The following is a 19,822-nucleotide window of genomic DNA, read 5'->3' as shown; positions in this document are numbered from 1 at the left end:
AGTGCGCTGAACCATATCATAAGATTTAACTCCATTTATTATTTAAATACAACAAAAAATATATTAATACTCTAAAAGTTGTAAATTTCACTATTTTGTGATTAATTTTAATTCCTTCTTGTTCAAGAAGCATTTTAACAATATCTGTAAAACCTTATTTTGAAGCAATTATAAATGCTGTATAAAACATAACAAATACATTTCAAATGATATAATATAACTTCGAAACATATGGTAATGTATTATGATTATCAAAAAAAAAAAAAAAAATATATGATAATAAATAATAACTCAAATTCATAATATAAATCTTTTTTACGTTTCATTTGATTTTATTCAAATAAGAAAGCAAATGATAATTATTTTAATACATTTAATTTCATATTATTCATTTTTGGCACATAATATTTATAAATAAAATTACAAATAGTCATTTTAAATTAAATTAAATATTCATTGTCATATAAATCAATTGTTAATCGAACTGATGCTTGGAATATTATCTCCACTTATGTGAAATATGATATCTTCGTAATTTTTAAGATGATTTATGAATTTTCTCCGCTGCTGCATCTACCAAAATGACGATGATTTCCTACCTTTTTCTCAGTTCGAAATTTCAAAAGAACTCAAAATTTACATATATTTTACTTAATAATAATTTAAAGCATTAAATTGAATACTAGGAACGGTTATTCAGTCAAATATGGCAGTTTATGGCAAAATGTGTAACACATCATTTCAGCCGTTTATACGTTATAATTAACGTACATAAAATATAAAAATGTATCAAAATTATTCAGATAATCAATTTTCCTTCGACTCCAACAACGAATTTAATCAATACGATGAAGAGCCTTTTAATAACAGAACTCCTAATCAAGGAAGAAATTTATTAAATATATCACAAAATGGAAATAGATTTGATGATTATTATATGGATTCAGATCATATACCAAACACAAACCCTCCAAGAATGTCGCATGGTTTTGAAGAAATTCCAATGAATAGGGAACCACAAGCCCAACCTAAATCATTATTAAAAAGACCACTTGGTGGGAGACTTCTTTCAAAAGAAATAACAAGTAAAGCATTTAAAACAAATGATAATTCGCAAAATAATTTTCCAAATAATCAAAATAATCAAATTCCAGTTGAAACAGATCAAACATATTTTGAAACGCCAAATGCTCATTATCAAAATCAAATAGCAGATGAATCTCCTCCACAGCAATCATTTGATTTATTTTCCAAACTTCCACCGATTGATTTTCCCAATCAAATCAAAACGCCACAACGACCAGAAAAAATCACACAAGAAGCCGAGCAAATTCCCGAAAATTCAGGTTCTAAAGTCAATTTTGGGGCAAGTAATACTCCATTAAATACAGAACCAAAAGTCAACTTTGCACCTAACAATACAATTCAAATAAATACAGAGCCAAAAGTCAATTTTGCTCCAAGCAATATAACTCCAATGAATTTCCAACAAATTTCACCAAACCAAGAATCAACCGATTTAACCGAAACAAACCTTTCAAATTCAATTGAACAATCGCTATCGGCTTGTAAGAAATCAGTTGTACGCGAATTAGAATTATTAGTTAATGTTAAACAACCATTTATTCAACTTAATGAAAGTGAATTCTTGGATTCATTATCTAATGAAATTTCGAATATAATCGAATTCGAAGTTAAACCATATGAAACATCCAATTTGTTAATTGAACAAAAAATAAAAAATGCAATTGATCAACAAACGAAACCATTAATACAAGAATTAAATGAAATAAAAATACGAAATACTGAAAATCAAAAAATTGAGATAAATAAACTCAAAAAATTAAATCTTAAAATCAACGAACTTTTAAACATCTTCAAAAATAATACTCAAAATATTATCAAAGAACTTGAAGAAGAAAAAACAAATATATCAATGATACAAGAACAAAGTTTATCCGAATTAAAAAAGATTGAACAACGATTACATATGATTAGTTTAAAGACAGTTGAATTCGAATCAAAGAAATCACATCAAGAATTCGAAAAGGATAAAATCGAAAGAAACTTAAAACAAATTCAACAAAAGTTAAATGATATCAATGAAAGAAATGTAAAATATGAATTTGATGAAAATGATGAAATTTTAAATTTGATATCAGATTTAAATTCTACATTAAGAGAATCAATGAGTTTAAGTCCAAATCAAAAATTAAAAGATTTGATTTCTACAAGTTTATCGTATTTATTCGAAGAAAGAGAAAACGCACGAAATGATTTTATGAATATACAAATAACAAATAACCAAATTTTAGCTCAAATCGCAAAAAGAAATCAAAAATTTAATTATAACCAATATAATACGCAATATAACCCTTATAAGAATACACCAATTATTGATGATGTCAAGTTAAAAATTTCACAGATAAAGAAACAAAGAGAAGACAGCATTAGAACAATGCCTTTAAAGTAGTTGAACTACTTAAAATTTTTGTTTGTTATTAAATAGATTTATTATTTATATTTTTCTTTTTAGGCTGAGTAGTTTTTTCATATGAAAATTTTAAGTTTGAGATCATTCTCTTATTCGGCGGAAAATTTCATTTTTTCAAATATTTGGATGCTGTTCAACATACAGATTATTTACTGCAGTGGTTCTATTTTTACAAGTTAACTGTATGTGAAAAATGACTTAACGGTCGAAAATATTCATGATGAGATATGAAAAAAAAATTCTTTAAAAAAAAGTATAACTTCTTAATACTTTGACAATGAGTCAATTTTTGATAAATTAACATCATCTAACTTTTGGATAATGTGACTGTTTTGAATTTGGAACAAATTTCAATGTGTATTACATTTTTTTGATTACTAATAGCAGCAGCTTGCGATTATCGTAGCACAGTTCTTATTTGGAAATCAATTTTTATTAAAGTTAATGCGAAATATTCAACGCGTTGGATGTTTTATGTGTGAGAAATTAGATATTCAATACATGAAGTTAATAGTTATAAATAAAAATTGTTTTAGAATTCACTACATGGATGGGAAAAAGGGATGTTACAGTAAGTCAAACAATGTTTTCAGAAGTATTCAAATCTTTGTGTTTTCTGCTCATTCAAATTTAACAACGACGATGTCAAATGACACACATTGAATGAAATGTCTGTCAGCCTGACTTTGGAGTCATTACAATGTTTGCTCTTCTCTTGATCAATACATTATCTTACATCGACGCAGTCGAAATCCCAGAAGGTCTTTCTAATGCTGATGCATGCTCAATCTGCAAGACAGTTGTTGGCGGAATCGCCGGCTTCATGGGTTCTTCCCCAGTTCAATCTATTATCAAACAATTAGCTCTTGGTCTTTGCGGCAAATTCTCTGGCTCAGGCAACACACTCTGCAAGAACATTGTTAACAAGCTCCCAACAATCTTATCCTACCTCTCAAAGGGTCTCTCAAAGGCTAACGTTTGCAGCAGAATCAATGTTTGCAAGTCCAACGATGAAGAAGAAGACGAAATCGAATACATCGAAATCCCAGAAGGTCTTGAAAACGGAATCTCCTGCTCCATCTGCAAGCACCTTGCTTCATCAGTTGCTAAAATCCTCAGCTTAGGTGAATCCAGAATTATTGAACTAGCACAAAGCCTCTGTGCCAAATTACCAAAGATTGGTCGTGACTACTGCAATTCACTTGTTTCTAAGTACCTTAGAAAGATTATCGATTACCTCGTTTCTGGTCTCACTACCTCCGAAGTCTGTGTCAAGCTTGGCAGTTGCTCATCCAATGATGATGAAAATGATGATGCATATCTCCAACTTTACCTCGAAATGGATGATGATGACTATGTTACCGAAATCGAACTTCCATTAGGTCTTTCCAACGCTGACAACTGCGGAATCTGCAAGAGTGCTGTCGGTTTCGTCTCAGCTGCTATGGGCAACAGCATTGTCCAGGCCGTCGTTAAGGCTGCTGCTACAGCTGCATGCGGTTTCATCAGCGGTGGTGTTGGTGCTGCTCTCTGCAAGACAATCGTCAAGGTTTCCGTCGGTCCAATCATGAGCTGGCTCAGCCAAAAGCTTTCACAATCCAAGATCTGCTCCAAACTCGGATACTGCAGGGGTAACGATATCGAAGAACTCGACTTCGACATTGAAGAAGAAGACGATGACGAAATCATCTTCATCCCAATCCCAGAAGGTCTCGACAACAGTGTTGCATGCGATGTTTGCAAGACAGTCGTTGGCGGTATCGTCACAATCTTAAAGGACACATCCATCACATCACAAGTCGCTGCACAAGCCGCTAAGCTCTGCAACAAGGTTCCAGCTGCTGGACAAGGCATCTGCTCATCAATCGTTAACAAGTACCTTCCAAAGGTTATCAGCTGGCTCGCTGACGGACTCTCAAAGCTTAACGTTTGCGGCAAATTAAACCTTTGCTAAGCTAATAAAAGGTTTTTTTATGAAAATGTATTCGTTAAATTGATATAAAAATGAAATAAATTTCACCAATTTTTTCTGTCCTTTCCAATGGATGTTTCATTTACTATGTACATATATCAGCTTATAACTACCAGAACATTCATATCAGAAACATTTTGAATAATCGTTTTTGGAGGAAGAAAACGTTTCAGCCGTCAAAAGCGCTCAAATTAAAAATTTGCGATAGTTATTTTGAATCAAATATTTTGACACTATTTCTGATACAGATATATAGAATTTTCCAAATTTACGTAAAAAATTTCTACTGTTTGATTATTTGCCAAAATATGAACAAAATTCCCAATTAAAAATGTCAGAATACCAATAGAATTATATATCAATTTCTGTGAATAGAATTTTTTTTTTTAAATCACATCATTTTTTTATGAAACTCTCATCATCATTTGTTGAATCCGCCAATAGTAGTATGCAGATATACAAGAAACTTTAAAAAGAGCAGCAGTCAAAAATTATGAAATACACAAATCACAAGAAAAAAACTTTTACATATATTAAAATTTATTCAAGTCTGCTTGGCGTTCATGATGTTCTTGCTGACGTTGCTTGCGATTGAATTAAAGATGAATCAGGAAATTCAATTCCTCGATTTTCCAAAAAACTGCTAATAATTGGTTGGATATAAACATACGCTGATTTTCTATCATCAAAGAGTTTGTCTTTTGCAATATCTTTCAGACTCTTCTGGATGAAAATTGCAATTTGATTTTCAAGAATAGTCTTTTTTTGGTCAAAGGCCTTCTCTTTTTTGTCTTCGTGACTTCGCAGTTCGCTTTCAAACCTTGTTTGGAGTTCTGTGATTGCTGCTTTGAATTGTGCCATTAATTTATCGCGACTTTGATTAAATAGATTATCAACTTGGACAATCCTTTGCGCAATAGTTTCATCTGCAATTTGCTTAGCTTTCTCTCTGTGCTCAATTGCTTTGTCATAATTTCCATTCATTGCTTCCTTCCTTGATTTTTCAAGAAGTAATTCTTTTTCTGGAATTGTTCGCTGCTTTTCCTTTGTCATATTGCTAATATGTTCTTTCTCAAGCGCAATTAATTTGGATTTCTGAGATTTTTTCATTTCTTGAAATGCGTTATGAAACCTTTGTCGAATCTGAAACTCTTCATTTTCAAGTTTATTATTTAATTCATCAACAAGTTCCAGATGGTGATCTGTATAATTTTCTATTGAAACTATCAACTCGTTGAGATAATTTTCTTTTTTAGTTTCATTGATTTTTGTTCTCGTATTTTTGATTTCTTGATCTAGTTCTTTAGCTCTTTCAAATTCATGGTTTTCTATTGCTTTTTTTCTCTGGATTCTGAGTTCATAAATTTCTTTTTCCATTTGTACTTAACGCACTCAAAAAAGTGCCAATATTTATATCATTATTTTTTTTGATGAATTTCAACATCAAATTCAAATCTCTAATGCACAACACATCATTGGTAAACATGGTTATTTCCTAAATTTCAAATAATTTTATTGCAATCAGTTATAAGTGATTTTTGTATTAAACCAATTTTTTTTATTAAATAACTTAAAAAATCAAGGAAGTAATTCAATAGATTATATTAACATCTGTTCAAACAAAGAGAAAAGGAAAAAAAATGGAAAACACCTCCCTGGAAAAGACGTTAAAAAAACTTTGAGCAATGTCACTTTTTCGATAATCCGCCTGAAATTTCCTAAACGTCCTGCAAACATTCCGTGTAAGCGATCAATTTTGGTGGTTTATTTCTGACCTGATAGCCAAAATTTTCAATCCGAAATTTTTGGTTTTTCACTCAATTCACTTTTTGAGTTATTGCGATTGAATATGTTTGTTCGACCTTTCATATGTCTTCAAGTCTCTATGTACCCCCACACTTACGAAATAAACAACAACAGACACAACAGAATCCAAATCCACCGCCCAATCATAACGACAGTCGATTTCAAAACAGAGATTTTGGTAACCACGCCATGATTCGATCAGTATCGACACCAACATTTCGTAATGTTGATGATGAAGAGATCGAAAGGATTTTTTCATCAAACCAGGACACTGCTAACATGTCTGTTTATGAAGCAGAAGTTCGCGTTACTCCTGAATCTCTATCTCCGATCACACAATTTCCTCGATGCGGCGTTCGCAATGAGATTTTATTTGCTGTTGGTAAGATGGGTTATAAATCACCTACAGCAGTTCAAAAATTTTCCATTCCATATGTTTTATCAGGACGAGATGTTCTTGTTACATCACAAACAGGTAGTGGTAAAACGGCAGCATATATGTTACCTGTTCTTACACAACTACAGACCACTAAAGAAAGTCGTGATCCTTGTATTTTAGTTCTTGCACCTACACGTGAATTAGCACTTCAAATCCAAGATGAGACACTAAAATTTTCAAAGTTCACGAATTACAAAACAGTTTGTGTATTTGGTGGCGAACCGATATATCATCAATTACCACTTCTACGAAATGGCTGTGACATTCTTATTGCCACTCCTGGTCGTCTTATTGATATTATTGAAAGTCGTAATGCCATAAGTCTCGCATGCATTAAATTCCTCATTCTTGATGAAGCAGATCGTATGCTTGATATGGGATTTGAGCCACAAATACGTCATATTATTGATGACTTTGACATGCCCACACCCAGCGACCGTCAGACCTTACTTTTTTCTGCCACATTTCCTCGTGAAGTCCAAAATTTAGCGCGCCAATACATGAAAAATGACACCACAAGGATTGAAGTTGGAATTCAGGATGCCCCAACTTTAATTGAGCAACGATTTGTCTATGTTGATGAAGACAATAAGTTATCAGCATTATTAGACAAGATCAATGAAGTTAATGGGCAAACGTTAGTCTTTGCAGAACGAAAAGTTAAAGTTGATTCAATTGAAGATTATTTATATGATGAAGGTTGTCATGTTGTAGCCATACATGGTGACAGAGAAATGAGTGATCGACGAGCAGCACTTCGAGGTTTTACGTCTGGCAAAGCGCAAATTATGGTTGCGACTGATGTCGCAGCACGAGGTATCGATATACCGAATGTAGCGCATGTTATAAATCTTGATTTACCGACAGATGTGGATAGTTATATCCATCGAATTGGGAGAACAGGCAGAGCAGGTAAAAATGGAATTGCGACTTCGTTTTGGAATGAATCGAATATTCCGTTTTTGCAAGCGTTGTTAGCTCACTTTCGAGCGAACAGACATCCGGTGCCTGAAGGCCTCGAGGGTTTGGACAAGGACTTAAGAAACCAAAGAAAACCCGATTACTATAACAGAAATAATTATAATAACTACAGAAGTGGAAATAGAAGAAAAGGTGGTTTTAGAAGAGAACACTCTTTCGATAATGTTTCGTATAGACGCTAAAATAAAGAGCCTATATGCATATATTTATTGGTTTTAATGATTTGGAATTAATTCAAAAACAATCCAACTTTTTGAATGCCGTTTCTGTCGAAAACGATCAAAAGTATTTGAACATTGTAGTAACGAACAAAAATGGCGACATTTTCAATGAGTTTGAACGCGTTCAAAAATATGGCAAAAGTTCTTGGCGGATGGAAACTGAACAATTGTCGAAACAAATGTCATTCCTTCTCGAGGATTTTATTGTCGAATCTCCCATAGGCCAAGGTGCTTATGGACAAATATATAAAGCAATGGAAGTTGGAACAGGGAAAATTTATGCATTGAAGGCTATGAATCGTAGATGCCTTATGAAAATGAAGAAACAAAACCAACCAATCATAGAAAAAAATGCGCTAATCAAATGCGCAAGTACTTTTGTTGTGCGTTTGTATGGAACATTTAAAGACGATTCAAACTTATATTTTGTTCTTGAATTAGCAGAACATGGTGATCTTGCAGAAGCCGTGAATGATATAGGAAGCCTCAACACTAATGTTGTTAGACTTCTTGCAGCCCAAATTTTTGAAGCAATATGTGTATGTCATAAAGCTAATGTTATTCATCGTGATCTTAAACCCGAAAACATTCTTTTAGATGAAAACAACCATGTTCTTTTATCAGATTTTGGAACAGCACTTATGGATGATTCTGGGAATCAAGAATTAATTCGCTCATCAATTGTCGGAACACCTGCATTTGTAGCTCCCGAACTTTTGAATGATGGGGAAATCTGTTACAGTTCTGATTTATGGTCGTTTGGCTGTGTGATATTTAATCTATTAACAGGATCGGCACCCTTTAGTGGCCAAAACACAGTAGAGCTAATGACAAACATTACTGATCTTAAGTTTAATCCAGCCATTAATAATCTTCCCAAAACCGCCAAAGATCTCATTGTATCATTACTCAAAAGTAATCCTCGTGAACGCATTGGCTTTGGCGAAGCTCAAAAAGGGTATCCATCTATTCGAAACCATGCCTTTTTCAAAGATGTTGATTGGCATAATTTGGCAAATATCAAAATGCCAGTCTTTACAAAATTTGAAGAAGAACAGCCGACCATTGCTGATTCCATCTTAAGAGACAACGAAGTGATCATATTCAACAGTATAATTAGCATAAAAAACAAAATTTTTGGTTGGAAAGAAAGAATTCTCTTTCTTACAAACCAAAGATTATTATTTTTTAACACAAAGACACAACAGCTTACGCATTGTATGCTTCTATTTGGTGACACATCAGCCACAGTATCACGGGACGGAAAAGAGTGGACAATGACATATGGAAAATACAGAAAACGTTATACGTTTAAATCGAATGATGGATTGGCCGGAATGTGGGCCTCACATATAATACGCCAAGCCAGCAAGTCGGGATATAAGCACTGATTGGGAAAAAATGCACTTTTCCCAATTATGATCGGAAAATTTCTTTTAAAAATTCTTTTTAATCATATTTTCTTTTGCTTTTTTGTCGTTATACATAGAAAATCACAAATTATTAAATTTTAACTATTTTTTGTACGATGTTATTAATATATAAATTATGAAATCATTTTCATGAATTTGTCCTTGTTAATAAATTTATTTTCACTATGTTTGTTTGAACAATTATAAAATTGGAAATTATTGTCTTAGTTAAAAAGATCTGAATTCATTGTTTGTTAAAAAAAAAAAAAAATAGATTTGGTGAAATTCCTTAATTCGTTTTAACAATTTTTTCCTTAGATTTGTGTTTAACAAAAAATGAACATTAACAATGCATTAACCTTAATTTTGTTTATGCTTAACACAGACATTTCAATGAGCTAATACTGATGGTTTTTATTTATGTTTTGATATTATTCTTGTTTTACGATTGCATTATCTGGTTTTCTCGGTTTGGAAAGTTTATCATGCGGTTTATGTGAAATTTTGGGAGTTGATGCTGATTGAATTGGGGGATCTCTTTCAATCCCATTGACCATAATTCCCTTCCATCCAATGCTACGTTTCTACAATAGCTCAAGCTTAGATAACCAAGCTGGAAAAGGTAGCGAAAGTGGAATCGATGATTCTTGCCCTCGAATCATTAACTTTGTTTACCATCCTAAAGATCAACCTTATAATTCCCAAATATCATCATCACCATCAATAGAAAATTACAATTCAAAACACTCCAATGATGATGACGAATTTGAATACGCAGAAATGTCTTCATCTGATACAGACACATATGATGAAGTACAAGTTGAAACATCTGAGAAATCACCATTTGAAAAGATCATTGCTTACCGCGTTGATGAAGATCAATCATATTCTTACCTTGTTAAGAAACGAAATCGGCCATATAGAGAATGTGAGTGGGTTTCAACTGATGTTTATTTACAATATCCGAATGCAGCACAATCATTAAAGAGATATCACAAGCGTGTTCTTGCACCACCTTCAGAACCATATTATAATCCAGAGTATAATAACATAGAAAAAGTTATAGCAGTTCGAGGCCATGATCCACCCGAATATTTTGTTAAGTGGTGTGGGCTTGAATATGATAACTGTACATGGGAAGTAGATGTTGATCAAGAATCTATTAATGTTTTTTATGCTCGTAATGCGATCAAACCAAGGCCACATTTCAGGCGTCCTTCGCCTGAATCCTATCAAAAGATTGAAGAAAATCCCGAATTTAAACATGGATTGAAATTATTTGAGTATCAACTTGAAGGTCTTAATTGGCTTTTATTTTGTTGGTACAATCGTAAAAATTGTATATTAGCTGATGAAATGGGTTTAGGCAAGACAGTTCAAGCGATTGCATTTCTTAATCGACTTTATACACAAGAACATTTACCAGGTCCATTTTTAATTATAGCGCCATTAACAACATTACCACATTGGTTACGTACATTTAATGAATGGACTGACTTAAATGCAGTTGTTTATTCCGGCTCAAGACAATCACGAGAAATTATTCGACAATATGAACTTTTCCATGATGATGGCGTCACTCCGAAGTTCGATGCTCTTATTGTTCAATATGATTATATTATGAGTGATACTTCTGTTTTTTCGCAATTTTCTTATAATGTCTTAATAGTCGATGAAGCACATCGATTAAAGAATGCACATTCTAAGTTACTTCAATCTCTTACACATATTCATAGTGAATTCCGACTTTTATTAACAGGGACACCATTACAAAATACAATTGAAGAATTACAAACACTTTTAGAGTTTCTACATCCAGGTAATTTTACTGATGTTACATCTGCTGAAACAATGAATGATGTTAAACGATTACGAAAAATCTTGAAACCACATTTATTACGTCGATTAAAAGCAGACGTCGATAAAAACATAGCAGCGAAAGAAGAAACAATTATAGAATGTACATTAACGAAGACACAAAAACAATTTTATAAAGCAGTTTTAGAAAATAATGCCGGATTTTTATCAAAAGGAGCAAATTTAAAGAACATATCAATGGATTTACGTAAAGTTTGTTTACATCCATATTTAATTAAAGGCGCAGAAGAAAAAATATTAGCAGAAAGAGGTACTAATTTAACAGATCAAGAAATTATGGATTGTTTAATTCGATCCAGTGGTAAATTCATATTATTAGATAAATTATTACCCAAATTAAAGTCTGATGGACATCGAGTATTAATCTTTAGTCAAATGACAAAGTTATTAGATCTTTTAGAATATTATTTGGATTATTTCCGATATAAACATTTAAGAATTGATGGTAATGTACCAGGAAGAGCTCGACAACCATTAATTGATCAATTTAATGCAAAAGATAGTGATATCTTTATCTTCTTATTATGTACAAGAGCAGGAGGATTAGGAATTAATTTAAATTCTGCAGATACTGTAATAATCTTTGATTCCGATTGGAATCCTCAAAATGATTTACAAGCTCAAGCTCGATGTCATAGAATTGGACAAACAAAAGTAGTAAAAGTTTATCGATTATTAACAAAGAATACATATGAAGAACATATGTTTCAAGCTGCTTCATTAAAGTTAGGCTTAGGACATGCAATATTAGATAAAGAGAAGAATAAAGAAATCGATCAATTATTAAGGAAAGGTGCATATCATATGTTAAATGATGTTGAAGAAGAAAACTTTAATGAACAAGATATTGATCAAATATTAAGTCGATCTAAAGTAATGGTATATAATGAAGCAGCAGGTTCATCATTTTCTAAAGCTAATTTTGATATTGAAGATGAAGAAAATTCGGTTGATTTAGAAGACCCTAATTTTTGGTCTAAAATATTACCACAACAACCAGAGAATAAAGAAGAAGAAGTTAGTGACGATGGTTATATGCGAACTCGAAGAAGAGTTCAATCACAATATTTTGAGGATGATATTGGAGATGAAGATAGTTCTAAAGAATGGAGAAGAACAGAACGAGAAAAATTACAACATTTATTATCATGGTATGGATGGGATCGATGGGAAGAAGCGCAAAAATTATGTGGCTTAAAACGCCCAGTATTACAAGTTAAGTTAGCAGCACGAGCATTTTTACGTTGGCTATTATATAATCATAATGATGTAACACAATATACAACTGCACGAATGTTATTAGAGAAAGCTAATACCAAAGAATTTGATTCATCATTTGTTAATTTAGAAGATGCAGAAGCTACAGATGCAGAATTTATGAAACAACCAGCAATGATTGATCCAGATTTTGTTCAATTAATGCAACGAAAAGGAGGCGCATGGATTAAAAGAATCGAATTATTATATTATGTAACAATGGGAGTAGAAAAAGCTAATCGACAATTCGATCAAATTATAGTACCTAAATGTCAAGGTAATTTACCAGCAGAATGGTGGACACTTAATGATGATCGATGTTTAATATATGGCACATGGAAATATGGTTTTGCACGTTATGATGAATTTCATACAGATCCTGAAATACCATTTACATATAAATCGATGGAAATCTATCAAAATATTGAACATGCACCACAAATGAATTTAACACCACGAATTAAGAAATTAGCTGCTGGTATTAAGAAATATTATTCTACAGAACAACATAGTTCGGATGATATACCAACTGATGTTTATCGACCGAAAGTTAATTTATGGCGTAAAAAAGATAAATCAACAGTATTACAACAAATGTTACATGCAGGTGTACCACTTAAAGAGAATGGTGATTATGATTGGGCAAAGTTCACTGAAATTTGTGGATTCTTTGATAAAACTGAAGAACAAGTCGAGAAATTTGTATATGATATGATGGACACTGGCGAAAATGATAATAATAATAATAACAATGAAAAACAAAATAATGGTAATGATGAAACTAATAATGAAAATAATACTGAAAAGAAAATCAATAATAAAAGTAATAGTAAGAAAAAGAAGAAAGATAAAGATGATGATAAGGAATCAACAGGTCCTGCAATTACAGCCGGAAGAATTAAACAACGATTCCAATCATTAACACGATTACGACGTACATTTATGGAATATTCGGAAGAAGCTCTTAAAGAATATTTCCAATATTTACCACGTTGGCGGAATGTGCCACGTGGATGGACTAATCAAATGGAGTATGAATTCTTTAAAGAAATCTCTAAAAGAGGTTGGGGAGTCTGTGGAGACATATTAAAGTCATCGATATTCGATGGTGTATTTGATGGGTCACCTCCAACATTTGTTACATTAGACACACGTGTAATGCGTCGCTTAGATCAAGTCTTAAATTACATCCATGATAATACATTAGAACAATTACGAGAACGTGAAGCAGTTAAACCTAAAAGTAAATCACAAAACACGGGTACACCAGAATTAACGCCAGTGCCCGACATTGCATATAATGAAGATGGTACACCAGTAATGCCAATTAATTTAACATCGACTTCATACATCTCATGTTTAGGTAAAATCGTAACTGATCGTAGCGCATTCCATACAGAGCGTTATATATATCCCGCGGGATTTAAGTCTTCACGTTTATACGCATCGACATTAGACCCAACGAAAAAAGTTCGCTACACATGCGAAATATTGGACGTGGGAGAACCTGTTCCTTTGTTTAGAGTGACTATGGATGAACATCCTGAAATATATTACGAAGGGAATTCCCCAACATCGCCTTGGAACTTGATATTAAAGCGGATATTGGAGTTAAGAACGGAAAATAACCCGCGAGCTTTGTCTATCTCTGGGCCGGAATATTATGGGTTGGCGTCACCTGTCGCAATTTATTTGATACAGCAAATGCCTGACGCAAAGAAATGCGTGAATTACGTAGAAAGAAAATTCGCGCCGCCAACACAACGTAATGTACAAACAACAAAACATACAAAAGTTGAGCCGAAAAAAGTTCCTAAAGTTGAAGAAACAAATAGTAACAGTAATAGTAATGGCGCAAATTTGCAACAACAAAAGAGTCAACAACAATTACAAATATTACAAAGCGCACAATTGTTCCAACAAAGAACTGTACAAATGTTGCAGTTACAACAAATAGCTGCTTCACAATTCCAAACTCAAAATCCATTACAAACATTGTATCAAAACGTTGGAATACAAGAACAAGGTCAACAACAACAACAACAACAGCAAAGTAAGGACAGTTTTTTGAAGATGCCAAGTAATTTGTTCCAGGATTTCAATGGTGGAAATTGATTGATTTATTTTGTAAAGCTTTCAAGTAAAGTAAAGAATAATGTTTTCGATTTTGGAAATTCATTTTTGATAATTTTATGTAAAAATTCTTCGAATTGATGATATTGAAAAATTACAAGAAGTAGCATCACAAGATAATTTTAATTATAAAAATCAATTGATTGAGCCTTCACTTTATGAAAGATATTCATTTATTAACAAACCAAATGTGTCATTAATTGATTTTTCAGCATTTTTCGGGTCAATTAAATGTTTTATATATTTATTAAATAACGGCGCACGTGTAAATAATACATTAAAATTCGCAATTGCAGGAGGAAACATAGAAATTATTCGTATATGTCAACAAAATTATGCGACATTTGATAGAACTTGTGAAACACTGTTTCAATCGAATTTCATCAAAATTATGTTTTCCATTATTTTTATGATAACTTAAATGAGAACGTAATATTAAGTAACCAAAATTTTACACAAATTCTTTTTAATATATTTAGTTCTATTACGGAAACATCACAATACAAAAATAAATATGAAATTTATGCTGATAAATGTATTGAATATGAAAATTATGATATTTTAACATTTCTCGCAGAAAAATATGATATAAATAATGTTATTATATCCAAATCATTAAAAATTGGTAACATATATCTTATTAAACAATATATTAATAAAATTTCATTACCAAAAGATATTTTACTTAAAGCTGTTCAATCAAAAAAACCAAAATTTAATTAAATTACTTTTAGAAATTAATAATGAAGAAGTTGATCCAAATCTTAAAAATGAAATTTTTTTGTTTAAAGTGATGTTTTTTTTAAATGTTTGGTATTTATTTAAATAATTTAAAACAGCACTTATGTTAGCTTGTGAAAATGGTTATGTTGATGTAGTTCAAGAAATTCTTAAAAATAAAAAAGTAGATGTAAATATACAAGATAAAAATATTTTAAATTTTGATTTGGTTTTTATTTTGATCTTTTTGGACTGCGTTAATGTATGCATGCGTAAATGGGAATCCTGATGTTGTTAAGGCTCTTCTTAAACGCAAAGATATTGATGTGAATATAAAAACAAATATTTTTTCAAATAAGTTGTTGATATTTTTTGTCTTTTTTTGACGTTTAACTCTTTGATTTTGGACGGCTTTTTTATTTGCCTGCTCACATGGTAAAGCTGAAGCTGCTGAATTACTTTTGGAACATGGTGGAATTGATGTTAATGAAAAAAATATTGTTTTATTTATAATGGTGTTTTTTTAGGCGATTTACAATTTCAGAAATATTTTCGGAATTTATATATTGTATTTAAGACACCTTTGATGTTATCAGCAATGAATGGACGCTTTGAAGTTGTTTTATTACTTATAAAACAAAAAGGAATTAATGCCAAATTGAAAGATATTTAATTTATTAATTTAATGTTTTTTTATAAGAAATAATGTATAAATTTTTTATTTAATATTTATTTAAAATATTTAGAACAGCAAAAGCATATGCATACAAAAATGGACACATTAGAGAACTGAGACTTATTAAAGATTCTGGATTAGCTTAACACTTTGCTGGTATTTGGATAAAAAAATATTAATGAAAAAAGAGAATAATCTTCATTCTTTGAATTTGAAATTTAAAAAGTTTTACATTATTCAATATCATACAAATGTTGTAAAGCCCAACCCAAAAGGGTTGGGACAAACGATAGAAGATTTTTATCGACCCTTATTCACAGTTTAGATATCATTTTGTTGCAATGAATATTTTGTAAGACCCTAGTATAACAAATAGAACAATTTCAAGTTTAAGTTGTGATTATGAATTCAAAATGTCTGAGTCAACTGTTGAAAGGATTTCAGCAGCAATCGGCTTCAAAGCTAAATATCAACAGCCCAAGGAAAAACTCACCGAAAATAAAAAAGAATATCGAGTTCGTTTTGCCAAAGAAATACCCAAAATATTATATTATTTATTGCCTTGGTGCTTTTCAGATGAATGCATCATTGCATTAGAACCATATAAGAGAAAAGTTAGGGTATTTCCTGGTATCCAATGTGACGAACAATATCATGAAAAAGAGGAATATCCCATCAAAATCATGGTTTGGGGATGCATTTCAAAGGACTTCAAATCAAATTTTATCATAATTGAAGGAAATTTGAATGCAGAATCCTATCAAAAAATGTTGGCAGAAAACCAAATCTTTGGAAAGTTGAATGACAGATTTGGTCCAAAAGGTTTTGTTTTTCAACAAGATGGAGCAAGACCTCACACAGCAAAGTCAACAAAACTGTTCTTAGAAGGGAGAGTAACAATGTTATTTGATGATCTTCACTGGCCATCATCATCCCCGGATCTCAATGTCATTGAGATATGTTGGTCGATCATTAAATCCAAAATCAATTACCAAGAAATTCACACAGCAGACGATCTCTATCGAGCTGCTTCTGAAGCTTGGAACAATATCCCCATAGAAACTATCAATCTTCTGATTGAATCATTTGATGCAAGACTTAGCACTTGCATCTCTCTCAGGGGAAACAGTCTTAATGGTTATCGCAAACTCGTTTCATTATATAAAAAATCCATTGATCATGGAAACAATTATATAATGAAATTAAGAGAAGAAAAACAAGGAATAGCTACTTTCTTGGCTCATTCTCGGTTTTTTCTAATCAGCTTAAAAAATCAAATGAACAACAATGTACATCCGAAAATTTAAATGAAAGTGTAATGATTTGTAATTTTTTATTTCAAAAAATGCTTCAAAAAGCACGTATGCCCAAACCATATATGGTTCAACCTAATTATATTTATACTTTGAACTCGATCAGAAAAAAATTAATAAAAAACAAAATATTTAAAATTTTAGCTATTTTTCACTTAACATGTCTCAAAGTATTCAATCTGCGTTCACGCGGTTGGGACAAAATTGAATACTTTTCTGTTAAAATTGAAAAAGCTTGTCCCAACCCTTTTGGGTTAGCCTTTATATCTTTGTAATGTATAAATAAATAATGAGAAAAAAGTTTTTTGACTTTTGGGAAGGTTAAACGTCATTTTGCCATTACACTTAAATGCAGTGAATATTTGAGAAGTTTATCCGACAAAATATTTTGTTCAATTTTTCGAAAAATGGAAACAGATGAAAAGAAAATAACTATATTTATTACAGGAGCTACCAACACAGGAAAAACAGGGCTTGCATACTACTTTATTGGAGATCCACATGACCCTGGGCATCAAACAGTTGTAACTCAAATTTTTCAATCAACTTACAAATCTCAAAATCAGTTGGTCAAAATAACATACTTAGATACCAATGGCCTTGAAAGAAGCTTCGGGGAGATTGAACACCATATTCAATCCTATTCTATACGATGTAGTATAGCTATCATATTTATTTATGAAATACATAACACAAGAACATTCAATGAATTGGATGCCAGATACCGTGCTCTTTCTCCTTCATTTCCAGATGATTGTGTTAAAATTTTGCTTGCAAACTCTTTTTGCCCTGGTCCCCGAGAGATTTCACAGGAAGAGGGAAAAGAAAAAGCAAAGCGCTTTGGAATGGAATACTTTGAAACTGATTTACAAACGGGAGAAGGGATAAATGATCTTTTGGATCATATAGTTTTATCAACACTTGAAAATGAAAAGAAAGAAACACAAAACCAAACAAAACCAGTAAAAGATGAAAAACCAACTCCACCTAAAGAAGGTCAAAAAGAAGTTTGTATTGTTCAGTAAAATTTATTCAAATCGTTTATAAAAGTTTTTATGTACAAATCTTAAGAATGCACAAAACTTACTGTTTTAAAAAAAGATACGAGATTTATATCATATTTTTTTATAATACAATGACTTATTTACTTTATGCACTGAATCATATTAAAGTGAAAATTGAAACTTTCAACATCGAAATGATAAATTTGAGGGCAAAATTTGCCATTGAAAAAATTCTATTTCGTTATCAAAAATTGAATAATGTAAATCAATTCACTTTCTCTATAAAGTATACAATGAATGACCACTTTAATGTCTGTGAAGGTTCCAGTTGGATACCAATATAAAAGCTCATTCGAAATTGTTGCAAAATATATTGGCTTTAAATTAGAAATTACAGAAGATTCCGAAGTTACAATTCCCATTATGAAAGTTGGCGATAAAGAAATTTATGGTTTTGCTTCAATCGCAAATGAAATGGCCCGTACAACAAAGGCTGGTGGCAAGCCTGTAAGCAAGCGTTTGCTCGCTGATGGTGATGCTGAACAATCAGCATTAATTGAACAATTCACATCCATCGCTGACTCAATTTTCAATGAAACAAGCAGAGGAGATGCAAGAGTTATCATTGGTCAGATTCAATCTTATATCAACACAAGAACATATTTAGTTAATGATACTTTAACAATGGCTGATATTCTCTTATTCTTAGCTCTTTATCCATTTACTAAGGAGTTCCGTGACCAAGAGAAGAAAGATTTTGTTGATGTTGTCCGTTGGATGTTATTTATCAATTCTCAACTTGGAAATCCATTCCAACCAATCGAAGTACAAAAGGGAGAGTACAAATCTCACAACAAAAATGCTAAGAAAGGTGCCCCACAAAAAGGCGGTAACCAGCCTCAACAAAATAAACAACAATTACCACAAGGTGGTAGGAAGGCTAAGAAGCAAGCTAAGCAACAAGCACCTAAGCCTGCAGCTCCTAAAGAACCAGAATGTGATCCATTCCAAATGATTGATGTTCGTGTATCAAGAATTGTTAAAGTTTGGCCACATCCAGATGCTGATAGCCTTTACTGCGAAGAGATTGATATTGGCGATGGCGTCATCAAGAAGGTTATTACTGGTGTACGTAAGTACATTCCAATTGAAGAAATGGAAAATCGTCTTGTTGTCGTTTTCACAAACATTAAACCAGGAAAGATACGTGGCCAACCATCCGAAGCTATGGTTTTCGCTGGATCCAGTGCTGATCATTCCAAAGTTGAACTTTTAACACCACCAGCAGATACACCTGTTGGTACACGTGTTCTTTGTGGAGACTTTGTTAACCCTGACATCAAACCATCTGTTGATAGCAAAGGAAAGTGGTGGAAAGCCGTAAGTTCAAATAATCAATTAACAATAAATGCTGAAGGACAAGCCTGTTATAAGGGAGTACCGTTACGTGTACCGCAAGGCAACATCACAGTAGCCACGCTCACCAACTGTGAATTCCATTGAATAAAGCAGAGAA

General features: G+C 32.0%; 6 protein-coding genes across 6 annotated transcripts; 5 read left to right on the top strand and 1 right to left on the bottom strand.

Moving 5' to 3' along the window:
* Positions 1-3,194: 3,194 nt before the first annotated feature.
* Positions 3,195-4,448, top strand: GO595_006501 (surfactant B protein; the record flags this gene model as incomplete). The annotated part of the gene is made up of 1 exon (XM_067919861.1): positions 3,195-4,448. One exon carries the CDS (start codon positions 3,195-3,197, stop codon positions 4,446-4,448), a length of 1,254 nt encoding a protein of 417 aa, XP_067773379.1.
* Positions 4,449-5,027: 579 nt separating this feature from the next.
* GO595_006500 (uncharacterized protein) lies at positions 5,028-5,519 on the bottom strand (the record flags this gene model as incomplete). The annotated part of the gene is made up of 1 exon (XM_067919860.1): positions 5,028-5,519. One exon carries the CDS (start codon positions 5,517-5,519, stop codon positions 5,028-5,030), a length of 492 nt encoding a protein of 163 aa, XP_067773378.1.
* An 816-nt stretch (positions 5,520-6,335) lies between these two features.
* Positions 6,336-7,874, top strand: GO595_006499 (DEAD-box ATP-dependent RNA helicase 37-like; the record flags this gene model as incomplete). The annotated part of the gene is made up of 1 exon (XM_067919859.1): positions 6,336-7,874. One exon carries the CDS (start codon positions 6,336-6,338, stop codon positions 7,872-7,874), a length of 1,539 nt encoding a protein of 512 aa, XP_067773377.1.
* A 191-nt stretch (positions 7,875-8,065) lies between these two features.
* GO595_006498 (AGC family protein kinase) lies at positions 8,066-9,304 on the top strand (the record flags this gene model as incomplete). The annotated part of the gene is made up of 1 exon (XM_067919858.1): positions 8,066-9,304. One exon carries the CDS (start codon positions 8,066-8,068, stop codon positions 9,302-9,304), a length of 1,239 nt encoding a protein of 412 aa, XP_067773376.1.
* Positions 9,305-9,898: 594 nt separating this feature from the next.
* On the top strand, positions 9,899-14,575 carry GO595_006497 (F/Y-rich N-terminus family protein; the record flags this gene model as incomplete). Its single annotated transcript, XM_067919857.1, has 1 exon — positions 9,899-14,575. The coding sequence occupies one exon, from the start codon at positions 9,899-9,901 to the stop codon at positions 14,573-14,575; it is 4,677 nt and encodes a 1,558-aa protein (XP_067773375.1).
* A 4,040-nt stretch (positions 14,576-18,615) lies between these two features.
* On the top strand, positions 18,616-19,809 carry GO595_006496 (TRNA binding domain containing protein; the record flags this gene model as incomplete). The annotated part of the gene is made up of 1 exon (XM_067919856.1): positions 18,616-19,809. One exon carries the CDS (start codon positions 18,616-18,618, stop codon positions 19,807-19,809), a length of 1,194 nt encoding a protein of 397 aa, XP_067773374.1.
* Between the last annotated feature and the right edge of the window lie 13 nt (positions 19,810-19,822).

The sequence above is a fragment of the Histomonas meleagridis genome (genome assembly GCF_020186115.1).
Source record: "Histomonas meleagridis strain 2922-C6/04-10x chromosome Unknown contig_44, whole genome shotgun sequence".
NCBI lineage: Eukaryota > Parabasalia > Tritrichomonadida > Dientamoebidae > Histomonas > Histomonas meleagridis.
Note: the sequence above shows the minus strand (reverse complement) of the source record. Positions and strands in the feature narration are given on the sequence as shown.